Source organism: Monodelphis domestica, chromosome 1, assembly GCF_027887165.1.
Source record: "Monodelphis domestica isolate mMonDom1 chromosome 1, mMonDom1.pri, whole genome shotgun sequence".
NCBI classification, from domain to species: domain Eukaryota; kingdom Metazoa; phylum Chordata; class Mammalia; order Didelphimorphia; family Didelphidae; genus Monodelphis; species Monodelphis domestica.
Window position 1 is genome coordinate 70,581,361 of NC_077227.1, and position 26,026 is coordinate 70,607,386.

A 26,026-nucleotide genomic window follows, 5' to 3' on the forward strand; every position below is an offset into this window, starting at 1 on the left:
TGAGGAAAGCTACAGCCCTGAGACCATTTTTACTACCAAGCATGCCTTATAGAATATAGCAACTTCCCAGCTGTGTGACCCTGGGCAAGTCACTTGACCCCCAATGCCTAGTCCTTACCACTCTTCTGCCTTGGAGCCAATATATGGTATTGACTCCAAGACGGAAGGTAAGGGTTTAAAAAAAAAAAGAATATAGCAACAAATAGACACAAAATATTAATATTAGACTCATGTATTTTTATATAAAGTTTTCCCAACTGACATTTTAGCTGTATGCTGTTTTAGATGTTAGTGATTTTGTTGGTCCCCCCACTGGGCCATTATTCACAGGGTCATCCTTTCAGTTTGTGCTGTAGCATCCTCAGTTTACTTATTCCCCAGAAATGCACTATTTCCTGTCCATTACACCCTAGGATTAACACTCTTGAAAACTCACAGAAATCTTAGTCATTAGATTAGTACTCTTTACTTAGTAAGAGAGTGCCAGGCACTCTGCTAAACTAAATGAATTCTGAAGCATCCTGAAGAATGAGAATTATTAGAATTCTCATCATCACTCATATTGTATAGTAAAATAGGAATTTTGAAAAATTATTTTAGATTCCTCCACCTAGTCACAAATTATGTGTCTTTTGTGTGGGGACCAATCTAGCAAAGTCCAGAAAAATCCATTACTAGATACATTTCAAGGTGACAAATTTTTATTTGCCCATAAAGCCCATTCATTAAGTTGTAGAGACATTGCAGTATGTATCAGTAAAAGGAGTATCCCCACTGATGAAAGGTCTTCCATATATTGAATTATTTTGATATTATGGGATTCCCTATTAGGGAAATAATAATTTTTAAAAGTAAGACATAATTTATTCTGACAGTGACATGTAATGAAAAGTACACTGAATTTAGAGTCAGACCTGGATTCCATCTTTCACTCTCCTGTTCAATACCTACATTATCTTGGGCAAGTTACCTCTCTGTGCCTCATTTCCTCATTTATAAAGTGAAAAAAGATGAACTAGATGCCCCCTAGGGATCCTTCTAACTTTAAATCAAAGATCCTCTGAATAATAATGGCAGCTAATATTTATAGAGCCTTCTAAGGTTAGCAAAGTACTTTCCATAGTTTTCTCATTTGATTCTCTTGACAACTCTGGGAAGTTGGTGCTGTTATTCCCATTTTACAGATGGGAAAACTGAAGCTGACATAGGGTAAATGATTTGTCCAGGGTAACATAGCAAGTCGTTGTATGTGGCAAGATTTGAATTCAGGTCTTCTTGACTGCAGGCCCAGGATTTTATCCACCACACTATTTAACTTCCTTTGAATACATTCCCTTCTTCTTCCTGCCAGGGGTACAAACTGATGTTCACAGCATCATTCATTTCCTTTCTCAGGAGATAAATTGAGTAAAGCATATGCTTTAACTCCTGTGCTAATTACCTAAAAATAAACTCATTTCTTCATGAATTTTTTTTTAATTGCTGGAAATACAAAGGCTTTTATTCTCAAGGAGTCCACAGATAAAGAAATACAAGGAGAGGCCCATATTTCAAAGACCTGTATTGTAGGTACTTCATCATTTAATATGATGTGAGTCTGAATTTAACCAGCAGTTTCTTGGATAAAGGGGTCATTCTGAGGCATACAGAAAGGAGCAATCTAATAACAGGCTTTTCCATGGCAACAAATAAAATGTGGAAAAATAAGGTGTATCAAGTGAGTGATGTCAGTCAAAAGACAATGGAAAAGGCATAGAATATCAGTGCTCGGGTCAGACCGGATGGATGTACCTATATAAAAATGGGAAAAAAGGATCCCAGTTTTGTAAAGGGAAAATAAGCTTTGTAAATACCTGGTTTAAAGTCAGTGTGACAAGTGCCTATGATGTGACAAACTGCATTCTCCTTTTCTCCTATCATATCTCTTAGTGTCTCTACAAAGGAGAAAGAAGGAAGTAGACAGCTCATCCAGAGTCTCTGGGGTAAAATGGAGGGAAAGCAAAGCCAGTCTGAAAAACAAAATTACTTTATCTGCTTTTGGTAAAGGAACTGCTCAATGCCTTATTTCAATATGACACAGGAAACTATTTCCATTGCCTTGTTCTAAAAAATGTGGTGTCAGATTATCCTACATCATATACTATTGGGTCTTTTGTAGCGATCCTGGCGAAATTACTTGAGTAGGAAGCACGCTGAAGGCAAAGATGTCCAGACTGATGCTCTGGTTGTGAATAATGCAGCAGCTGTTCTCCAGGCTGCTTGGAGGGCTTACTGGGGGAGGCGGCAGTACCTGCAGATGCGGACAGCAGCTTCCATCATTCAAGAAACATGGCGGGAGCACTGCAGACGAAGGCATGCTGCTGCCACCTGCATCCAGGCAGGATGGAGAGGCTACTGGAAAAGCAAACTGTACAAGGAACAGAGAAACAAAATTATCCTGTTACAGGCAGCATGCCGAGGATTCAGAGCCAGGCAAAGGTAATATTTGCAGATAAACCAATAAAAAGAAACATCATGTGTCCTTTGGTTTCTGGCAGCCTAGGCACAAGCACTAGTGTTCACAGCATCACTCACATGGATTGGTGTTTCCCAATCTTAGGGTTGGATTAAGCTACTTAACTAGAAAGTTGCAATAGAATATCTCAGCCTCAAAGATAGCTTTAGTACCATCCTGGTTATGCCAGTTCTACTAAGAAACATTTTTTTTTTTGTTTTTAATATATATCTTAGATACATCATAAGCTATATATTTTCTCAATTGCAGCGGAGTCATTTGGCTTTACCTTAAATTCTCAGCAGATATCATACTGGTTTATATAATTCTGATATGGACCCATAATTTCATCTGTCTAAAGAGGTCCTATATAAAGATACACTCCCTTACTTTAGTTCAACTATTCATCTAGAACTTAACAGGCTTAGTTACATGAACCTTTGAAAAAGTTAGGTAAGTTTCCCATAGTCAAAAAGCCAGTATGTTACAAAGGCAGTAGTTGAACTCAGGTCTTCTGTCTTGCAAATAGAACTATAACCTGTACTTCCCCCTCCCCACCCCCCCATCTGACTTGTATAAAACCATAGGGAGTTTCTAAATTACTCCTTTCATATTCATACATTAGAGAGACAGTGTTAAACTTTATTAGTATCCCCAGACACAATCCTTTCCCCACTAACTATACAGATGCTAAAGGAAGCTATGCCAACTGACTCCTGCTAATGATGAAGCAAACTGGGGGAGATCTTTCCCTCCTGGTGGTATATTTCCTACAGCTACCTCCATCACTACCCTGAGTTCCCTTCAGGAAAGGAATGTTACTGAAAAGTCTATGAACTCTCCCCTGCATCCCTTGGTATAGAAGCAATTTCTAGGAGTGGGGAATAGAGGAATAGAGAGAGTTTCTCAGGAGTCCTCAGAGTTTGGACTATTCTGTGGTTCAAGTTCTATTTCCCACTTGTGAAGGTAGATGACAATTTTAAGGGTAACTCCATGAAGTTCCTTATCAAAACAAGGAAAGAAGAAATTCCCATGGAATGCTACTGAGTTGTGGCAGTTTTCAGGTTTTCCAACTGAGAGAAGAGCTAATAACTCAAACTGAAGAAATGTAGGGGAAAAGAAACAAAGATTTGGAAGCCCAAATTCCTGGGCTTACTTTCCATTCAAAACTTCTTAGTTTTCTTGAGGTCCCTTTAACTTTATCTGATCTTCATGGATTTTTTTGTGTGAAAAAAAAGTTGATTTATTTACTTTTAGGAAAAATTACTGGTTTCTTCCAAATATGTTCGTTTGATTTTTAATGTGGTAATTTTGTGTGTTTTGAGTGTATATACATGTGTATAAAGTCCCATTCAAGTTATGGTTTAATTAAAAAAATGGTGCACCAGGTGTTAGAAGATTTAATTTTTAGTCTAGATTCTCCTGCTTACTTAGTTAAGTTACCTTAGATTAGTTATTTCCACTTCCTTGGCTTCTGTTTGTGTTTTTTGTTAAATGAATTTGGGGTAGTGATGCCTAAATAAAGATGAAGAAGTCAAAAAAGAGTATCAATGAAAATTTTTTTGAATGTATAGAAGAGAGTATAAGGAAATTTAAAAGAGATAAGGGCAAGCAATATAGTTTTGGAACCATGTTAAATGTATTACATAGATTTTCTTAAAACCATTAGTAGTACAGAGTTTCACTTACAACCTTCTTTTCCTGTTCTTAATTTTACATGAAAATGATCATGTTTGCTAATGTTTGTCAAAGTCACTACTAAAAAAGTTTTGTTTATTTTTTAACAAGGTTGTTATACCAGATCATCACTAACATTCTTTCCAACTAACATGTTATTAGTCTGGGATCAAATTTTAGAGATACAGCCTCTATTTTAACCAATACTATTTATTCTGTAAGTAATTGTAGCCAAAAATGTTTCTGAAAATTCATGTTATTTCTGTCTTTATGTAGATTTAGAGCTTTGAAAGAACAGAGATTAAAAGAAACAAAATTGAAAAATGGATTAGCAATTAAAGAGAATACTCTAGAGATTCGGGGTTCAGACCCTTCCAAATGGGAGGATGGATCATTTGAAGAAAGAATGAAAGCTGTAGAAGAATACAGATTTGTAGTAGAAAATAATCGGATTGGTCATGCTAATTCAGTGGACATATCTGAGGACTTACCATGCAAACAACAAGAGAGAGCTATTAGCCAAAGTAGTGTGGACTTGGAGCAAGATGTAATTGTAAGACAGAGACGCAAGTCATTAGAGGATCTCAATCAAAAAAAAGTAGGAAGAGCAAAAAGAGAAAGCCGGAGAATGCGTGAATTGGAACAGGCAATATTTAGCTTAAAATTACTTAAGGTCCGTGGTGGGATTTCTCCTTCAGAAGAGCGTAGATGGTCCACAGAACTGATTTCTGAGGGCCTACGATCATCACAAGGAAGCCCTGAGAGTGAAAGTTCTCAGGAAAGCTTAGAACTTTTAAGTTTTGAAGAGAATCCAAAAAACAAACCAGATTCAGTGTTTTCAAATGAGGAAGACATACATATTCCCTCACCTAAGGTACAGAAAGGCTTACCCCATGATCCAAGTTTTGATTTACAAGAAAATACTCCCATTGTAGCAGATGAGAATAGTAATATATTTATTAGAAAGAGGACACCCTCCAATTCAGAGTTCTCAGAGAGTGTTGCCAGAAAAGACAGGAAAGACTGTGATTCTCAGACTATTACCTATAAGCCACAATTCAGAGAGACCTTCATCTCAAATAGTCTACCAACTTTCTATATACCACCACAAAATCCTACAAAAGTCAGTCCTGAGTTTGGGACAGGTACTTTGAAAAACTTAGCATCAGGAAGTGAAGAAAAGTCAGGGACAGCTGTTACCTTGGATATAGACAAAGAAAGCAGAAAACACCACTGCCTGGAGGAAGATAGGACAGCAGCATCCATGAATGTTGACTCTTCTAATACTGTACTTAAGAAGTTGGAAAGGCTGAACATGGAAAAGGAAGAAAGGCAAAAGCAACTGCAGCAACAAAATGAAAAAGAAATGATGGAACAGATTCGCCAGCAGAAGGACATTCTGGAACGGGAGCGAAAAGCTATCAAGAATATCGAAATTCCATGGAAAACAGAGTCTTCCCTGACAAAGCCTGTCAGACCATCAAAACAAACAGTTGAAAGACCACAGTCTCTTCTCATAAACCCTACAAACAGGGAAGAACAGAATTTGCCTGGACCTTTGACAGTAACTATTAAAGGTCTCACTGTTAGCCCAAAAGGAGGTACCCCTGATGAATCAGTTCAAAGGGACCGACCTGTCACAATGTTCTTTGAAGGTAAAGAAAGCCAAAGACAGCTAGGTATTCCACAGGTTAGAACCGAGGGTTGGAACACTAAACTGAATGTAGCTTCCAAGGAGCTGCATTCCCACGAGGGAAGGACCAAAGCTATTTTCTTCACACCAAAGGACCATTTGGGTCTCTCATAGTAAGTGAAATATTTATTTGATTTTATATCAGTCTTCCTTGACTATCAATTGCCCAGTACTCAAAACGGTCTGATGATGCTATTCACCTGCCCAGTGAAGTCCACTAACTCCTCTAAGATCAGATGTTAGCTTCTTTGGCATTTAATGTTCTTCCCCACCTGATTCCATCTCTTTCCCTTCCCAGCTTTCTTTTACATCTTTTCATACACCCTAAGACCCTTTACACTGACCATCACCTTTCCATCTCTTGTTCTAAAATATGGTACCCTCCTTTTTTGCCCCCTCCCCCTCTTGTGCTTTTTAGAATCCTTCATTACTCATCTACAGGAAGCCTTTTATGACCAGCCTTCCTTTCCCAGCAGCTAGTGCCCTCCCCTAATCATAAAAAATATATATATATATATATATATGTATGTATATATATATATATATACACATATGTGTGTATATATATTTGTACTTATCTTTTATCTCCTCTAATAGAATATAAGCTCTTCTTTGGGTCAACGGACTATTTCCTTTTTGCTTTTGTATTCCTAGCCCCTAGCTCAGGGTCTTATATCTAATAGGCTTTTAATAAATACTTATTGATTGAATTGATTTAATTAATCATGTGATTTGCATTTAAATCAGGCAATTTGTTTAGTAGAGCAAATTCTGTTTAAAAATCAGCAGATCTGATTACCTACTGAGAAACTTTTGGTTAAGACCAGACCAGGGATATCATAAACATTTTTCATGTTATTTAACATTTAACAGCACATGAGCTTCTATCAACTTAGGATTCAAAAAAGACAAGAGGGTTTTTCCATGGCTTGTGGTATATATGAGGTCTTTATTAATTTCCTATGCATTCTGAAATGTCAGTAACTTAGGTTATACATTTAAAATCTACAACCAAACTTACTAAAATTTAAATCCAACTTATTAAAATTTTGAACAACTACATTACCTACATGTAATTCAGATTGTATTAAAATGAAAAAAGGATATAGTTAATGAGAAAGGAAATAATACCCTGAAATAGTCTCTATCATCTGCAAAAAGAATACCAAACTTGTCTTTAAAAGTCACTAACAGTTTCTTTCTCAGGTACAACTAGTTATTAAAGTTTTTGAAGTTAAAAGTGTTAAATCTACACAAGTTTCCTAGAAAAGACCTTATATATATTACTATAGTATTCTTGTGTCTCCCAGCGTTTCTGGCTGTAAAATGCCAAAAAGTTATGATGGTATTCCTCATGAGGCCCAACTATAGCTCAGCCCATGCTGGCAGAAACAAAATTACAATCTGTTAGAAAACAGCTAGACTATTTAAAAAACAAACAAAAAAATACCACACCTCATTGTAATACAGTGGAAAGCACCACATCTCAGTCAGTGTGCCTGGATTGACATCTCTGTTCTGCTTTCTATTACCTGTGTGGCCTTAAATAAGTCACTTAAGTCTCTGGGCCTCAATTCCTCATCTTCAAAATGAACAGAGCTGGAACAGATAGTTTCTATGTTCGTTTCTATCTCAAAATCTGTGATCCTACAGTTCTTTTATGGGCCCCTGAGATGACACTAAATTATTTCTTATAGGCTCTTTTCTGCTGTGTTAATTGCCAGTACTTCCTTTTTTCTCCAACCCTTCCCAACCATCAACACCCTCCAGTTTTGTTTTGTTTTGTTTTTGCTCAAAGTGAACAGTACTATTAGAAATTGAATTTACATTTGAGGATCTGAAATTTGAACATGGAATGAAGTGGAACTAAATGCCCACTTGAGGATTTTTGGTAGCCCTGAGATTCAGTTATTATCTACAGAGATGGATGTTGTGTTCAGACCACAAAAATCACCCAGTCCAATTCTGTGCCTTTGATGGTTCGTGGTGCAAAAGATCTCTTTCCTGTCCTTAAAGATTTGATTCTCCCCCAAAATGACTGTTCTATGTTTTCCCCTTGTGCCTCATAATTTAACCACTATTATCTTGGCTGCCCTCTAAGGAGATGAAGGGCAGTTTGCCACTTTAAAAAATACTCCATGACTGCTCAGCAACTCAGATAAGAGTCAACCAACCACATGGTATATTCAAAGAAGCACTTGAAGAGACCTGAACTGCCACACTAGTGGCAGACAGAGCCCACCTTACTGGTGTTTGGCTTGCTAATACATAGCTCTGTCACAAAGTAAAGTGGCAATTCACTTAGTGATTGGTGGGATGCAGTTTCCTCATCTGTACTATGAAGAAATTGACCTAAATGACTACCGAAATTTCTTTTAGCTTCAAGATTCTGTGATTCCATAAAATATCAAAATCTCTCTCTCTCTCTCTTTTTTTAGGACAAAGATTTATAGTATAAATTACTTTCAGAACATTTTTATACATCATTATTTCAATGTCAGGCAATTCTCTGAGGAGACTGAAAAGTGGATTTTCATGATTTTAGCAGAAAAGTGATGAAAAGACCACTTAAGAATGAATTAAAATGCCTTTGAAATATCATATACTTAAACATATTCCATCTCAAATTAATAGAGTACAGGTATAGATGGATGAATCAAAGAACTTGATATATGGTCAAACAGGTAGTATTCCTGGTATTTAGAAAGAATAAGTTTATGTGTAATATGTGCTCAAGTACTTCTAAAAGTCTGTTTCTTTGAACTGATAGCATCTTTTTTTTTTATTTATTTAGTCAATTTAGAACATTATTCCTTGGTTATAAGAATCATATTCTATCCCTCCCTCCCCTGCTCCCACCCTTCCCGTAGCCCACACACAGTTCCACTGAGTATTACATGTGTCCTTGATCAAAACCTATTTCCATGTTGTTGATGTTTACACTTGGATGTTCATTTAGAGTCTACATCTCCAACCATATCCCTTTGATCCATGTATTCAAACAGTTGTTTTTCTTCTGTGTTTCTACTTCTACTCCTCTGAATGTGGATAGTGTTCTTTCTCATAGATCCCTCTGGTTTTTTCAGGTTCACTGCACTGCAACTAATGGAGAAGTCCATTACATTCGATTGTACCACAGTGTATCAGTCTCTGTGTATAATGTCCTCCTGGTTCTGTTCCTTTCACTCTGCATAAGTTTTTGGAGGTTGTTCCAGTTCTCATGGAATTCCTCAACTTTATTATTCCTTTGAGCACAATAGTATTCCATCACTAACAGTACCACAATTTGTTCAGCCATTCCCCAATCGAAGGGCATCCTCTCATTTTCCAATTTTTTGCCACCACAAAGAGCACAGCTATGAATATTCTTGTACATGTCTTTTTCCTTATTATCTCTTTGGGGTACAAACCCAACCGTGTTATGGCTGGATCAAAGGGCAGACAGTCTTTTAGTGCCCTGATAGCATCTTTATGAAGGAAACATAGTAGTTGAACTATTGGCTACATGGGAAAGACTTAAAAAGCACTCTCTTGCGCTCTCTCTCTCTCTCTCTCTCTCTCTCTCTCTCTCTCTCTCTCTCTCTCTCTCTCTCTCTCTCTCTCAATATCTCTCTCTCTCTCTCTCTCTCTCAATATCTCTCTCAATATCTCTGTGTCTTTCAATCAGTCAGTCAAATTTTTAAAGACAAGGAAGAGATCTTTAGCACAATTATCTATCTAAATTGTTTTAAGATTTTCCATGTAGAGGCCCAGAATTAGACTGGATGATTCTTTTGGTCTGAATTAATCACAACAAATTTAAGTAGACAATTCATCACTCCAAATGTCTTTTATGTACATACTATGTACCTTTACTTTCCTGAGGTGGGAAGAATTGTTAGAAGGTATCATAAACAAGATTAAGAAATGATTGTTGACCTCAAGGAGAACCTACAGGCTTGTTGGAGAAAACATATATGAAATGCATTAAATTACTATTAAACAGCATTAAAATAATAATTATATAATTAAGACATTATGTAGCAATAGATAAAAAAGTAATAAAGTTTAAAGAAAAGGGAAGGTCTAAGTGTGGGCTATTAGAAGGAACATGATATTTTGTAAATAGGAATGACTTAGATTGTAATCAAATTCTCATGTAAAATTTATGATTGTGAAATTGACATCTTGTAACCATTCAAAGAAAAATAAGAATTTTTTTTATTGAATAGTCTTTAAAAACCACCTAATATCAACTCAAAGTTATCTTGTACTACCTAATTTCCTTTACCTTGATAATATTTTGCTAATTTTTCTGTACTATGTATTCCCCCTTTTCATTCCACACAAAGCCCCTCCCAAACTATGGATTTAGAGACCCAATTCTGCATTCAGTTCATGGATTACTTTCTTAAGCTCTGGTAGATCAGTATTTTCAAGATTGTTGTTGTTGGCAATAGAAGTCAAGTAAGTAGAAAAATAATTTGGGAATTTTAGAAACTCATTAAGTATTAATTGGTAAAATTAATACAATTTCAGTTCTTGTCTATATAGTTTTACTGTGTGTTGGACTTTTTATAGGACAAAATCTTCTTTCAAGCTGTGTAATTATGTTGTCTTAAGTTTCAGTAAGGAATATTTAAGCCATGGAAATAATCAACTCCATACAAGAGGTGAACCACCTGGGAAGCCTGTGAAATTTACTGGGCCAGGCAGAGGAGAGGTAAGCAAAAGGTTTTATTTCTTCTTTTAACTGAAATGCATTTATGTTGATTTAGGAATTATTCCACTCCCTGGCTGCCTCTTATTCTACTCATCTTGATTACAAGCATTTACACACAAAGAACTGAGAGAAATTGATTTACTAGTGAGTAGAGGCATACTATATATAGCAAGAGAATTACAAGCTTCTCCAGGAAAAGTTGAGATTACATTAAAAAATGTCAGTGGGGTGATACTGGACAATTTATAAGCATGACTTTGGTGAAGTGTTGACATTGAACCATGCGAAGGGAAGACTTGATTGCTTCATTGTGAAGTCTAGCAGCATAGATTTCCTAACATCTGTTCCTATCCTTTTTCCTAATCAATGCGTATGTTCCTTTTTGTTTATCCCAACCCTTTTATTGCTCCTGATGGTTATGGTGGGGTGGAGGGTTGTTTTAAGGAATACATTGGTCCATGTGAGACCTACACTTTGATGCCTTACATCAGCAGAATCTCCTTTTTTTAAAAAAAATCGAAACAAAACATTGTTGTGTTATCTGTTTTATCATTTGGTCAAGCAGGTTGCCAGACCGGCCCATAAAAAGAAAGCTCGCATGGCGCGGACGCGCTCCGATTTCTTGACTAGAGGTACTTTTGCTGATGGGGAGGGGGATACAGAGGAAGATGATTACGATGACATTATTGAGCCCCTTCTACCCCCTCACCAAGCTTCTCACCCTGAGCCAGGGCCTTCAGCAAGCCTGGGGCAGGCTTATCACAGTGACTCGGAAATGGTAATTTTACAACAAATATAAGGGAAACAGTATAATCAGTTGTGATGGGAATGTTCTTTGCTAATCTTTAGCTGTACTGACACCCTCCACTGCTTCTTCTTCTAATGATTTTGTAAATGGAAAGCCTCATTGCAAATAGCAGCTGAAACAGTATTACATGTTTTCAGTGATATAGAAGCACTTTAATAATATATATATATATATATATATATATTTGCTTATTAATGTTAAGATTATTTGTAGTGTTGCTTGAAACAACACAACTTTTAACATACTGAAATTTTCTTTTAGCATTAATAAAAAGAGGGCAGAGGGAATGTATAAAGACTTATGGCCTAACCCCATAGCTGAAGTGTATATTCTCACTTAATTCCCATAAGAACATTTATTTAGCCCCCTACTGTGTGCTTTAAACGTAATGCTTCATTTTTTTAAAAATTTGTCATTTCTCAGTAAAAGAACCCATATCAATATTTTTAACTAATAAGAAAGGCAAAATATTATGTTCCTTGTCCCCACCCCAAGGTTGTGGATATGTTTATGAGTAAGGGATTCAAATGGTATTTTAAAAAGTGAATTCACATGTAGATATAATCATGTTAATAAAAGAATGAAATAAATTTTACTTAATTCCCTTTTTAGCTATTGGTCTCTTATATTCTCCTAAAGTATATACTTATTGTGGGAGGAAGGTTTCAGAATATGTTTATCATTTGCTCAGTGAATGATTTTCACTTCTAAACCTTTTTAGTTGATACTATAATTTCTATACCTACATAGCTCTAGAAATTGATATGCCTTCCTATCCAGACATGGTTTTGAATTTCTTCTTTTATCCGGAGTAGTTTCTTTAACTTTGTGTCTTCCTGTTGGCAGTATATTCGGTTTTTAAAATATCTATACTTATAGTCCAAGAAACAAATGGAAGAAGACAAGATCCATTCAAATTAACCCTCTTGAACTGTTTTTTTTTTAAATATACAAAAAAAAAGGCAATTCTGTTATCTCATAGTCTCCTTATTTTACAAATGAGAAAAGCTCATCGGATAAAGGTTTCACATAGTTTAGGACAGTAAAAAGAGTACTGCTTCTGGAGTAAGAGGACCTGTGTTCAGTCCCTGTCTCTAACACTTGTTGCCTCTATGATCCTTAGCAGTTATGCTGTCATTAGAGTCAGTTTCTTTTCAGTAGTGAGAAATGAAACCTTACTAGAGGTATCCATACCTAAATAAAAATAACCACTGTAATCCTATAACCTCTAACTGAAACTGAGAATTGACAAAGGAAAGACTAATTATTATAAAAAGGCATTTGCACCTTTCTTATTTAAAAACTAAATATAAATTAATTCATTTAATTTGATTAAGATTCTCTAATATTTAGACCATGCAAAAAAATTTCAAATTTATCAATCTAGTAAGATAGGTAAGATCTGGTCATATTGAAAAAAGTAAATTTGTTTCTTAAGGAACACGAAATCAACATGTTACTGCTATTGCATTCCCGAGCGTTTACCCTTTTACAAAACATTAGTTCTCTTAGCACACCAAGTCTTAATCTACTAGAAAACCTTACTGAGAAGCTGAAAGGGATTGGGACTCACTGCTTAGAAGATTCTATCCTTTAAAAAATCTTCCTCATCACTCGGGAGCTCTTATTGTGATTCTTCTATCCACCTAGTTTTGATGATCATTGCATGCATATAGAATTAGAATTCATCAGTGCACATTCATCTCTCTGCACTCTTACTAGCTCTTTTATTGTTGGGCACAGGTGGTAGGGAACATTTCTGGTGGTTATGTTTGTGAAAAAAAGTATTTAGCAAATGGTAATAATGACAATGGATCTTGTAGGAGGAATAGGCAATATGAAAGGGTGGGGTTTTTTAATATAACATGGAAATATCCTACATTCCATTGGTATCTTATATTATAGGTAAAAGAGTAAATACTAGTCATTTCTAAGCATATGTTGAATTTACTAAATGTAGAACTCTTCTATTATTTAAAAAAGCCAGATTTTCCAGGGATCAGCTACACTGAAAAACATTACTGACCTCTCTGACTTTGTAGCTAGCAAAACAACCTAGAACAGAAAGCCCTTAGCCTTTGGGAAAGCCTAAAGTTTGTTTTTTGCCTTAAGTTTCAATGAAACTAGTTAACAAAAATACTCACTATGAGGCAACTCTTCCTTTGTAGTAGTGGCGAAAGATCTAGTTACTATGTATATGACACTAAACTAGCTCTACCTAATCCAGGAAACATGAAGCTTTCATAGAATTGTAGCTATATTGCTTTAAAGGACCTAAAAGATTTTTTCTTTTCATTTTACATTTGAAGAAATGGGTTCAAAGGGGCTACCAAACAGTTTTTTATCAAAATATTTTACTTATTTTATTGCCTTTTGCTTTCTGGGTGGTAAAAATTGGTTAAAAATTGCACATTATATATTTTGAAAGTATTCATTATAATAAATTGTTAAATCAAGGCAGTTAAAACTAGTAGTAAGCTTTTACTGTTTCCACAAATTATTTTTTATTATTTTCCCACATAATATAAATCAGTATTCTTAAGCATTTGAACGAAACTAAGCAAAATTCATCCCAGGATTGTTTTTTTATCTTGATCATAGAGATTTGCATTGATATTTATTCAGCCTTTCCAGTTTAGGATTGAAGTAGAATGTAAGTGTGACTGAAGACCAGAGACACTGGGGAACATTATGGACCTTAGAAACAGCTTTAAAACCTACCATCCCTCCTCTAAAAGAGGTTGGCTCTGTTAATTTCTTTAATGTCCTATGTGGACTTTAGAAAATCAACCAGAGCATTACCCAAAGAATTCCACCCAATTCCTCTTACTCTATCCCTTTAACTCCCTACCACTAAAATGTGGAGCTCAAAATACCAGGTAATTTATCCCAGGTAATTTTGTCTAATCTCTTAGACCTCTCTTCATCTGCTTTGTACATTGAATATGGTAATTGATATTTATTTTATGTTCATATTTTTTCTTCATATAATTAGTATTTACTAATGTATATGTACACATCTCTAATAGAATATTAGCTTCTTGAAAGTAGAGATCATTTTTCATTTTTAATATTTGTTTTCCTAGCACCTGGCACATAGTAGGTACTTAACAAATGCATATTTTTTAATTGATGTGCCAAATTTGCTTAGTTCTTTTTCTGGCTATATCATTTTGCACATCATCTGGCAGTTTCAAATCTAGAATACATTTGATGACCTAGCTTATCAACTTTATCTAAATATTGTTTTCAGGAGAACATCTGGAAAACCTATGTATTTTCTATATTATTACAAAGATTATCATAGCCCACAAGCATTGCAGTGAGATTTCTATAACATATCTTGACTAGATTAGTTACTTAAACTTTAAACTTGTTATATAGAGTAAAAACGGTTTCCTTATCATAAGCACTAAAGTCTGTAATACTTTCTATGGAGTCTCAAATTCACACAAAAGTCATATAGGTTGGTTTTCATATTTCTGATGCCTATTCTCTAAGACTTTGCTTGAAGCAATCTGTAGGTAAAATATGGGATGGTAAAGAAGATGGAATACATCCTTCTTCCTTTGCCAGTTGGAACCATACTTACTTCACATAAACAAGCTGAATTTCTAGGTACCTTGAGGTCTTTTCCTATGGCTAATGATTTAGGACCTTTCATAGGTAAATAAAGTTTTCATTTTAAAAATTGGTATTTGTGTTGTGTCTTGAAGTAAGAAAAAGATTCTTTGAGACCATAGTAAGGATGAAATGGCTAATACCAAGGCATGGAGACAAAAGGAAAATTTTGGCTTGATGTAAGCAACAACTCACCAATTAAAGGTATACAAAAGTGAAATGGGCTGCCTTGGGAGGTAATAGGCTCCCTGTGATTGAAGGTTTTCTAACAAACGTTGGATAACCATTTGATTAAGCATATTTTAAAGGAAAATTTTCAGGAAAAGTTGTAACTTATTGAATGTGGTTGCTGAAGCCTCTACTCTGAACACTATTGTTCTGTAATTATTTTGCAAGGGGAAATAGTAAAGGAGGCATGTTGGTGTTAAGTTCTGTTACCAAGGTTTTGCAACATCTTCCAAATATGCCCCCTTCCCTCTTGACACACTGCCACTCTTCTATTCAAGACCCTTATCACCTCACACCTTGATTATTACAATAGCCTTCTGGTGGGTGTCTTCCAATCCAACTCCGAGTGACTGATCTTCCGGTCTCTCCTCTGAGTGACTGAATCCTTGATTCCAATCTATATCCATCTATTTCCTCTATTTAAAGATCTTTTTCTCTTGTGTCACCTCCCCTAAATTTTTATGTCTACCAATCACAGCAGACACTCCTCCAGGACTGTGCACTCAATGTATGAAATGGATGTTCACACCTTTTTAGTTAGTTATACCTTTTGTGTTTAGTTAACACCTTTTTTGGTTAGTTCACCTTTTGTAGTTAACACCTTTTTGTAGTTAAAATAGGTAGATATACTTTAAATGCTGAGTTAACACTTTGGGGGATTAAAATCTAAAAATAGATAGGGGATTATAATTTTATCTTCACTGTCAAGGAAGAGCTAAGTACCTTCATTGTTGCAATCAGGAGATAGCCAAATCCAATCTTCACAATCCCCCCTGAATAGTTTCTTCACATGGGTCTGTCTGCCTCAAGTATCTCCACTTCCATGCTCCATTCAGCCACTTAATTTTTTCTAAATCCCAAGCCCAACCATCACCTGCTACCCAGTAAACTCGATTAACTATCACCTTGGGGATCAAATACAAAATGGTTTATTGGCATTTAAAGCCCTTCATAACCTAGCCCCCTTCTACTTCTCCATTCTTCTGTCTTATTCCCTGAAATGTACTCTTTCATCCAATAATCCTGGCTTTTTGGTCATTCCAAGAAGAAAACACTCTCCCTCTCTCAGCTTTAGGCATTTTCTCTGGTGTCCCTCATGACTGGAATGCTTTTCCTCTTGACTTCCCTGGCTTCTTTTAAGTCCCAATGAAAACCCCATTTTTATAGGAAACTTTTCCTAATACTTAATCTTTCCCTCTATTAATAATTTCCTCTTTATCCTTTACATAACTTGCTTTGTGTATATTTATTGGCATGTAGTTTCCCTCATTTGATTGTAAATTCCTTAAAGGCAAAGACTAACCTTTTTTGAATAGTGCCCAGCACACACTAGGCAGTTAATTAATGTTTATTATTTGATTTATTGGGGGCAGCAATGTGGCTTAGGGGATAGAGAACCAGGCCTAGAGATAGTATGCCCTGGGTTCAAATATAGCTTCAAACTTCTAGCTGTGTGACCCTGGGCAAGTCACTTAATCCTCATTGCCTAGTCCTTACCATTCTTCTTCCTTGGAACCAATATTTAGTATCCATTCCAAGAGAGGGGGTAAAGAGACTTATTGATTACATTGAGGTAGGAATGAGTAGCACTGTTGTTCCCTAAGGCATGGATGTGTGAGGGAAAACCAAGAAAGGCTTTCATGAGCAACTACTGCCATAGGCCTTAGCTTTGTGTGAGACACCCACTTTGGCATGAGATTTGGAATGGCACAAAACTGTTGATCAAGAGACTTTCCTCTCATTAGTTGGTATTAGCATATCCTTGCACTCAACACTGAACATCATCAGAATACAAATTGAGAAGTTACGTGCCATATTGCAAAGTGAGAGATGCTACAACAGAAAACATCAGACATTTCTATACATTTTATTTAAATAGGGGAAAATAATTGTTAAAGAATAAGAATAAAGCATTATGAAGCACTATAATCATTAGCAGAATTAAATGAGGATACTAGAATTTCCATTTATTATGAGCCCCTTCAGGGCCTATTGATATATCAACATAATATGATCATCACAGGAGAACCATTTTGTGAAGTTTTTTTTTTTAAATCAACAATAACATTTTTCTTCTATAATGCCACATGTTAAATTTGATCATAGCCCAACATTGAGCTTTAAGACCCAGTTTTATAAAATACATCAGTTGAGAGGTTCTTGAAATTCAAACAAAACTAACTTTATTAAGACACTTTCTTACTAGGTGGGCAAAGATGGAGTTGCATGTCTTTAGTCATCCTCAAATTTATATTCAAGCAAGTTAGACTATTCTGAATATTGGACAGCTTGAGGGAGTTATGGGGAGAAAAAAGATATGCAGAGAAAGCATTGATTAGGAAACAGGAAAGTTGTCATGGTGATGGTGGGAAGATCTATATGTAAGTATTTGATTTTCTTGCTCTACCACTTCTTCTATTTTCCTCCATCCATCTCCCTTTACTATTTTACCAGCTTTCTGAAATTCTTTTTTTGTTGTAGTTTCCAAGAACAAGTAATATGGTAAAAGATAACTATTTTCCTTTTTTGTAAATATGGTGATGCTTTCTGTTTCTGATGATGAAGAAATAGGTGTGTGGGGGTGTGTGTTTATTTTAACAGAATGAAAGGTAAAAATAAAAGCTTATTTTAAATTAAGGAGAAAATATATGGGTGGGTAGGTAGGTAAATGAAATAACTTGGATAACAAGTGATTATGTAAGAATGGCTTGTATTTATATAGCACATCTATGTAAATCCCTTTTATGTGGTATTTGGTGGTATAACCTTTAAGGTCATCTAGTCCAGCTTTTTCATTTTACAGGTAAGGAAATGAAACCAAGAGACTTAATGATTTCCTCATGGTCACATAGCTAATTAGCAACAAAATTGAATCTACAACTCAAATCTCTTGCATCCCATACTCAGTTAGGCACTTCTCTGAGTCTCATATTCTTAATTTATAAAATAAAGGGATTGAATCAGGTAGTTACTACATATAGTTCCTTCCAAATCCAAAATTTGATGGTTCTATTCTGAACTGCTGATTTTTACAAATTAAACTAGAGAATATATTCTCTTATTAGACTCTTGGCATAGTTTGATAAATGGTTGAGATTTCTGAGTGATATTCTAATCTTGATGTTATAACCCTCTACTGAGGTTGCCAATATAATGAGATCATCTATATTTCTTTTTAAGAAATAAACCACTAAATAGAGCAACCATTTTAATTTAGTAGTCAAGTTTTAATCTAACTTGATCTGAATTTATCTGAATTTCCAAGTAGATCTGATTTTGGAGTTTGTATGCCAGTAAAGATCCTTCATTTACATGGGCCCAAAACATGATACAATAGCTGTAATTCATCGATCATCAGGGGACAAATTTCCTCCATAGACTAGATTATTGATACGTAATTCAAGTCTCTGATCAAGTCTGGTATTTCTTTGTCTATTACTAATTGTATTTGTTTTCATTTCATTGCTTTATCTGCTGGAATTCCTATGTAGTTCCAAGACTTGGGACTTAAAATGTTATCAAAACATCATTTATTTTTAAACTCTTTTACACCTGTAATTATTACAGACTTTGCAGCGTTTTGCTTCATCAGAAAGCCAAACAAAACTCCATAAAACCATGTCTCAAGGAGAGATTACAAATTTAGCATCTGTACAGAAGACTTCAGTTGCTGATGGAAGGTATGCTGGGTATAAGTTCGGTCTACTGCCTGACATCTTTTACATAAAATCAGCAGCACTTTTTTCCTAATTCAGATTCATTTGGAGATAATAAAAACTGCTTTTGATTTTTGAAAGTCAAGTTCGAAGTACAAATAAAGTGGAAGGCATATAGAACTAGAAATAAGAATTTTAGGAAAAATAAATTCTAATAAACACCAACTATATGACTTGGATAAATCACTATATTATAGTGCTTTCGTGTTAGAACTGGAGTGGACCGCATAGATTATCCTATTCAATTTCCTTATTTGATTAGAAAACAGAGCCCAAAGATATTGTGGTCTCCTCAAAGGCTCAGTATGTTTGGAATGAGAATGTAAATTCTTGTCTCCCATGTGTTTCCCACTGTACCACTTACTTCTCTGGACCTGCTTTCTCAACTATAAAATGAGGTAGGAGGAATCACATCATCTCTAAAACCTCTTCCAGCATTAAAACTATGACATTGTCTTCTAAACTTCTGATTTAACAAATGGGGCTGAAGAGAAGACTATGCATATCTTGATTACATAATGCTTGAATTAATTTCCTTTTATTTTGTGTGTGTGCACATGTGTGGAGAGAAAGACCCGTACTTTGCTGTTTCACATCTTTTGCATATGACCATAATGTATGTTTTGATAGCTTTGCCTCTAAAATAGGCACAATTGCATGAAACTTAAAACATACAGGAAAAATCATTGAAATAACAGGGGCAGGAAAAAAAAGGAAAGTTTTTAATCATTCAGAGTTCAAAATTGTCTCGTGTGTACCAAATGAAAATGTTTATGTGTTACTAGTTACATTAAGCCAGATCATTGTTAAACACTTGAAGACCACTTTTATGGAAATGAGATCAAGCCCTGACACTTCATCTTACTGAAGTCCCATTTTAATGGTTATTAAGAGAGCATTAACGGAAGGTAACCCAGTTCTGGGACTGACAATAATTGGACTGGTTCCCAAACATCTCTGGGTACCTGCTTGCTGTTTTTTTATATTCTTCTCAACAAAAATTATACAGACTTCATATCGAAAAGGGAAATTGGGGGCAGCTGGGTGGCTCAGTGGAGTGAGAGTCAGGCCCAGAAATGGGAGGTCCTGGGTTCAAATTTGACCTCAGATATTTCCTAGCTGTGTGACCCTGGGTAAGTTACTTAACCCCCCCCCCCCCCCCCCTTGCCTAGCCCTTACCATTCTTCTGCCTTGGAGCCAATACACAGTATTAACTCAAAGATGGAAGGTAAGGGTTTAAAAATAAAAAGGGAAATTGAATATTTGTTCTTTTGGGCCTTAGACTAAAGCAACAGAAATAGATTACAAAGTGATTTTTTTTCCTTTGGGACAAATTCATAGCTCGCTCTCTCTCTTTTTTTTTTTAAACAGACCACAAAAAGCAAAGATGAGATTCTGGGCAAAAGGGAAACAGGGGGATAAGAAGGCTTCCAGAGAAAGGCTGGCTCCTCAGGCAGAGTTGTTAGAGTTTTCTGCTGATCCAGAGCCAGGTGGCATTGATATGTTTCCTGTCCTCCACCATCCTGAAGGTAAGATAAAAGAGAAAGAGAGAGGAGGGTGGCTTCATTATAAATTAATTCTTTAAATGTTGCTTTAATATGCATAAAGGTAGTACAGTTCACCAAACTCTTTGACAAGGATTGTTAAGTAAAAGGCTGTAGATTACATTGTACGTATCAAAAATATTTCAGGTAAATATTATATACGTTCTGTCTTACTGACACTTGTAGAGAGAATGGTATAATTTTTATTCTTAGGAAAGCTAAGAGAAGAAAAGGTACAAATAATAGTAATAATAATGAGTAACATTTATATAGTGATATAGTCATTACTATGTGTCAGGCACTGTGCTAAATATTTTATAATTATTATCTTATTTCCTTCTCAGAATTACTCAGAGAGGTAGGTGCTATTATTATCCCCACTTTACAGTTGAGGAAATCTGATGCAAACAGATTTAAGTGACTTACCTAGGGTGACACATTTAGTGTCTGAGACCATATTTGAAGACATGTTTTTGTTTTTGAAATTTGAAGACTCTAGAATCAGGGCTTAATCTACTATGCCACTTGTTAGAGGGATAGAGGAGAAAACAATGAGTACCATTGCTATCCTAAGCCCTCCACTAGCCTAGGTTTATATTTGTTTTAGCCCCCATCCAATAGTGGAAGTCTGTCTTTCTAGTCCTACTTAGCCTGTTTTTTACAGGTCAATCTCTTATCTCTTTTATCCCACCCTATACTTTATAGCTATATAAAAGACCTTCCTAGCCAAAAGAAATTCCTCCTTCATCTCCCAGCTTCTCCCTTTTCCTGATTGTGCAAGGTTCCCCAAAGTCTTGCCTAAGTCTTCCAACTCCCTGCATCATTCTGTTTGCCCTTTCCTCTTTTCCCACAAGTTTTCCATCTGGAAGTATGTTTTGTGTTTGACTGAGCTCCCCTCACAAGCACTTTAAAAAAAAACAAAACAACCTTACCTTCGTCTTAGAATCCATACCATGTATTGGTTCCAAGGCAGAAGAGTGGTAAGGGCTAGGCAATGGGGGTTAAGTGACTTGCCCAGGGTCACACAGCTGGGAAGTGTCTGAGACCAGATTTGAAGCCAGGACCTTCTATCTCTAGGCCTGACTCTCAATCTACTGAGCCACCCAGCTGCCCCCTCTCACAAGCCTAATCCATAGCCTAGTTGCTTCATCCACCCTTATAAAAGTGGACTGCCATTTGAGAAAGAGTCTTGTCTAAAAATAGATTGTTTGATAGGAAGATACCTCTACTTGGTCGAAGGCCACATCCTTTAATAGGGCTTCTGCTGAGCTTCTGTGAAGAAATTTGAATAACTTCCTTTATTTGAAACCTTCTCATATCATAATTAACCACTCAATTACCTCTTATTAAGATGTTTAGTTATAAACTGATTTCACTTTTCACTTTCTTATTGTTTATACTCATTAGAGAGCACCTTTCCCTAAACCCGGGTTCTTTGGTGTTTTGTATAATAAATAGTATCAGTAAAATCTTTATTCATCTAATTGGGACAAAATAAGTAAATCACAGAGAAAAGTCAAGGCATCATGCACATACATATACACTTACACACACTCTTCTCATACAATAAATCATCTCATAACTCTATCTCTTGACCACCTCCTATACCTCATTGCGACTTGATGGTTTCTTATAGCTCTGTTGGCATGGTCTCAAATTATTTCTTGCAGGGGCAGCTGGGTAGCTCAGTGGATTGAGAGTCAGGCCTAGAGATGGGAGGTCCCATGACCCATGAAGGATGGCTTCAAAGCTGGCCTCAGACACTTCCTAGCTGTGTGACCCTGGGCAAGTCACTTAACTCCCATTGCCTAGCCCTTACCACTCTTCTGCCTTGGAACCAATACACAGTGTTGATTCCAAATCAGAAGGTAAGAGTTTAAAAAAAAATTATTCCTTGCCACTACTATTCCACTTTGGTTTCAATAATCCTCTTCTTCAGAAGATAACTCTTCACTGCTTCCTCATAGAGCCATGTTACCATTATTGATCTTTTGTGAGATTGGCTGAACAGCAATATATTTTCACTTGTGTTGCTAATAAAATCTTATATCTGGTTAACTCTTAAAAAACAAAAAATAATCAGTCCAGATGTGTATCTATTATATGTGGGATAGTTTGTGTTAAAACTGTGTGAATTGTGTTGAAGTTTCTCTAAACCTTCAAAGAGGCATTCAAAATTACTAGTGGGAAGAGAATGACTTTGTTCAAAGGAGAAGGAAAGCAGGTTGGAGACAACTTTTTCTTTTCCTTTGGATTCTTAATTTAACCAAGGTAATGAATGTGGTGTTTTGGGGGTGAGGTGGTATTTGCTTATTTTATCATTCTGCACTTGACAAATACAAAAACCCAATCATTTCCATGTACAAAGAAGAAAAAGAGAAGCATATTATACCTCAGTTGTACTTGGTACAACTTAGTATTTTGTTTTTATTTTTCCCAAAATATATGATACATTTAGCACATTAGTGCCAGAGCTGTCCATATCTGTTTTTCCCTAAACCTCTCTTGGTTCTTTTTTCTGTATTAAAAAAAAAAAATTTCTTCATCAATGCTCTTATTCCTCTACTTTTTTGCATCACTGTCACCACTTTTCTTAAATTTTTTTTTAATCTGCCTGGTAACCAGTAAGTTTTGTTATGCAAAACAAATCCATACACTAGTCACTTAATGTTGTTCTGCACTTCTGGTTCATCACTTTGCTTGATCAGTCTTCTGAAGTCATAGGACCAAGGGAATTTTATGTTCTCACTAACTTTATTTCTAATCTATCACTTAAAGAAAAACAAATTCTTATACAAGAGGAATTAGTCACAACTAAGGTCTGTGCTAAAAAGGAACACAAAGTTTAAAAAAAAAAAGCCAAAAACCTCAAGGTTGTACTTAAACACATTAAAACTGTTTTGGAGAGGAAGAAGTTGATTGCCAAAGGTTCTAGTTACTCATTTTCTTTTCTTTTTTTTATTTTTTGGGGTTACAATACTCACTTTATTTCCCTCCCTTCTACCCACCCTTCCCACAGCTGATACACAATTTCATTGGGTATTACTTGTGTCCTTGTTCAGAACCTATTTCCATGTTGTTATTTGCACTAGGATGTTCATTTAGAGACTACATCCCCAACCATATCCCTTCGACCCATGTATTCAATCATTTGTTTTTTTTTTCATTGTTTTTACTCCCACAGTTTTTCCTCTGGATGTGGATAGTGGTTTCTCGTAGGTTCCTCCAAATTGTTCAGGATCACTGCATTGCCACTAATGGAGAAGTCCATTACATTCGATTGTACCACAGTGTATCAGTCTCTGTGTACAATGTTCTCCTGGTTCTGCTCCTCTCGCTCTGCATCACTTCCTGGAGGTTGTTCCAGTCTCCATAGAATTTCCTCCACTTTATTATTCCTTTTAGCACAATAGTATTCCATCACCAACAGATACCACAATTTGTTCAGCCATTCCCCAATTGAAGGGCAGCCCCTCATTTTCCAATTTTTTGCCACCACAAAGAGTACAGCTATGAATATTCTTGTACAAGTCTTTTTTCTTATCTCTTTGGGGTACAGACCCAGCAGTGCTATGGCTGGGTCAAAGGGTAGATATTCTTTTGTCGCCCTTTGGGCATAGTTCCAAATTGCCCTCCAGAATGGTTGGATCAACTCACAGCTCCACCAGCAATGAATTAATGTCCCGACTTTACATATCCCCTCCAGCATTCATTCCTTTGCTGTCATGTTAGCCAATCTGCTAGGTGTGAGGTGATACTTCAGAGTTGTTTTGACTTTTTCATGTGCTTATTAATAGTCTTAATTTCTTTAACTGAAAATTGCCTATTCATGTCCCTTGCCCATTTTTCAATTGGAGAATGGCTTGATTTTTTGTACAACTGGTTTAGCTCTTTATAAATTTGAATAATTAAACCTTTGTCAGAGGTTTTGGTAATGAAGATTGTTTCCCAATTTGTTGTTTCCCTTCTAATTTTGGATGCCTTAGTTTTGTTTGTACAAAAACTTTTTAATTTGATGTAATCAAAATTATTGATTTTAAATTTTGTGATTTTTTTTCTAGCTCTTGCTTGGTTTTAAAGTCTTTCCTTTCCCAAAGATCTGACAAATATACTATTCTGTGTTCACCTAATTTGCTTATAGTTTCCTTCTTTATATTCAGGTCATTCACCCATTCTGAGTTTATCTTGGTGTAGGGTGTGAGATGTTGATCCAAACTTAATCTCTCCCACACTATCTTCCAAATTTCCCAGCAGTTTTTATCAAAAAGTGGATTTTATCAAAAAGTGGTCCCCAAAACTGGGGTCTTTGGGCTTATCATAGACTGCCTTTCTGAGGTCATTTACCCCTAGCCTATTCCACTGATCCTCCTTTCTGTCTCTTAGCCAGTACCAAATTGTTTTGATGACCACTGTTTTATAGAATAGTTTGAGATCTGGGACTGCAAGTCCTCCGTTCCTTTGCTTTTTTTTTTTCCCATGATTTCCCTGGATATCCTTGATCTTTTGTTCTTCCAAATGAACTTTGTTGTGGTTTTCTAATTCAGTAAAAAAGATTTTTGGTGGTTCAGTGGGTATGGCACTAAATAAGTAAATTAATTTGGGCAGGATTGTCATTTTTATTAGGTTAGCTCGTCCTACCCATGAGCAATCAATGTTTCTCCAATTGTTTAGATCTAGTTTTGATTGTGTGGAGTGTGTTTTATAGTTGTGTTCATATAGTTCCTCTGTTTGTCTTGGCAGATAGATCCCTAAGTATTTTATATTGTTTAAAGTGATTTTAAATGGAATTTCTCTTTCTAATTCTTGCTGCTGAAATGGGTTGGAGATATATAAAAATGCTGATGACTTATGCAGGTTTATTTTGTATCCTGCAACTTTCCTAAAGTTGTTGATTATTTCAACTAGCTTTTTGGTTGATTCTCTAGGATTCTTTGTCTAGTCACTCAGTTTTGTAGGCAGTTAACTCCATGGGAGCTATAAGACCTTGGAAAGTCCCACATTATAAGATCAGGGTCATATATTTCCTTCCCCAAACCTGTTGGCCCCTTCTTCCTTCCAGCCGGCCTCTGAGCCAGAAACCCTTCAACAGTTTTTATCATTCTGTTTGGAGAGTTCCCCATTATAGACATCTTAACCTGTAAGGAAATAATCTTCTGACCTCCAGTTCTGTAAAAAAAAAAATTAATGAGAGTCGTTTAAATTTAACCTTCCTTTAAAAGAATGCCTACCCTTTGACCCACCCATACCACGGCTGGGTTTGTACCCCAAAGAGATAATAAGGAAAAAGACTTGTAAAAAAATATTCACTCTTTGTGGAGGCTTAAAAAAAAACCCTGGAAAATGAGGAGGTGTCCATCAATTGGTGAATGGCTGAACAAATTGTCATATCTGATGGTGATGGAATACTATTGTACTCAAAGGAATAATGAATTGGAAGAATTCCATGTGAACTGGAATGACCTCCAGGAATTGATGCAGAGTGAAAGGAGCAGAACTGTGGGAGCAGAAACACAGAAGAAAAATAAATGATCGATCATGTAGTT

At 35.9% G+C, this 26,026-nt stretch overlaps 1 protein-coding gene across 23 annotated transcripts in view; it reads left to right on the forward strand.

Annotated features, from left to right (window-relative positions):
* The window catches only part of MYO9A (myosin IXA), a 308,527-nt gene that overhangs the window by 218,002 nt on the left and 64,499 nt on the right, over positions 1-26,026 (forward strand). For 13 of the 23 annotated variants that reach the window (XM_056800401.1, XM_056800408.1, XM_056800432.1 and 10 more), the window contains 6 exons: positions 2,159-2,478; positions 4,448-5,977; positions 10,467-10,566; positions 11,129-11,344; positions 18,791-18,903; positions 20,311-20,468. In XM_056800401.1, the coding sequence (XP_056656379.1) occupies positions 2,159-2,478; positions 4,448-5,977; positions 10,467-10,566; positions 11,129-11,344; positions 18,791-18,903; positions 20,311-20,468 (2,437 nt within the window). The remainder of the gene's footprint in view (positions 1-2,158; positions 2,479-4,447; positions 5,978-10,466; positions 10,567-11,128; positions 11,345-18,790; positions 18,904-20,310; positions 20,469-26,026) is intronic. The other 10 variants (XM_056800455.1, XM_056800478.1, XM_056800482.1 and 7 more) reach the window with 2 other exon arrangements.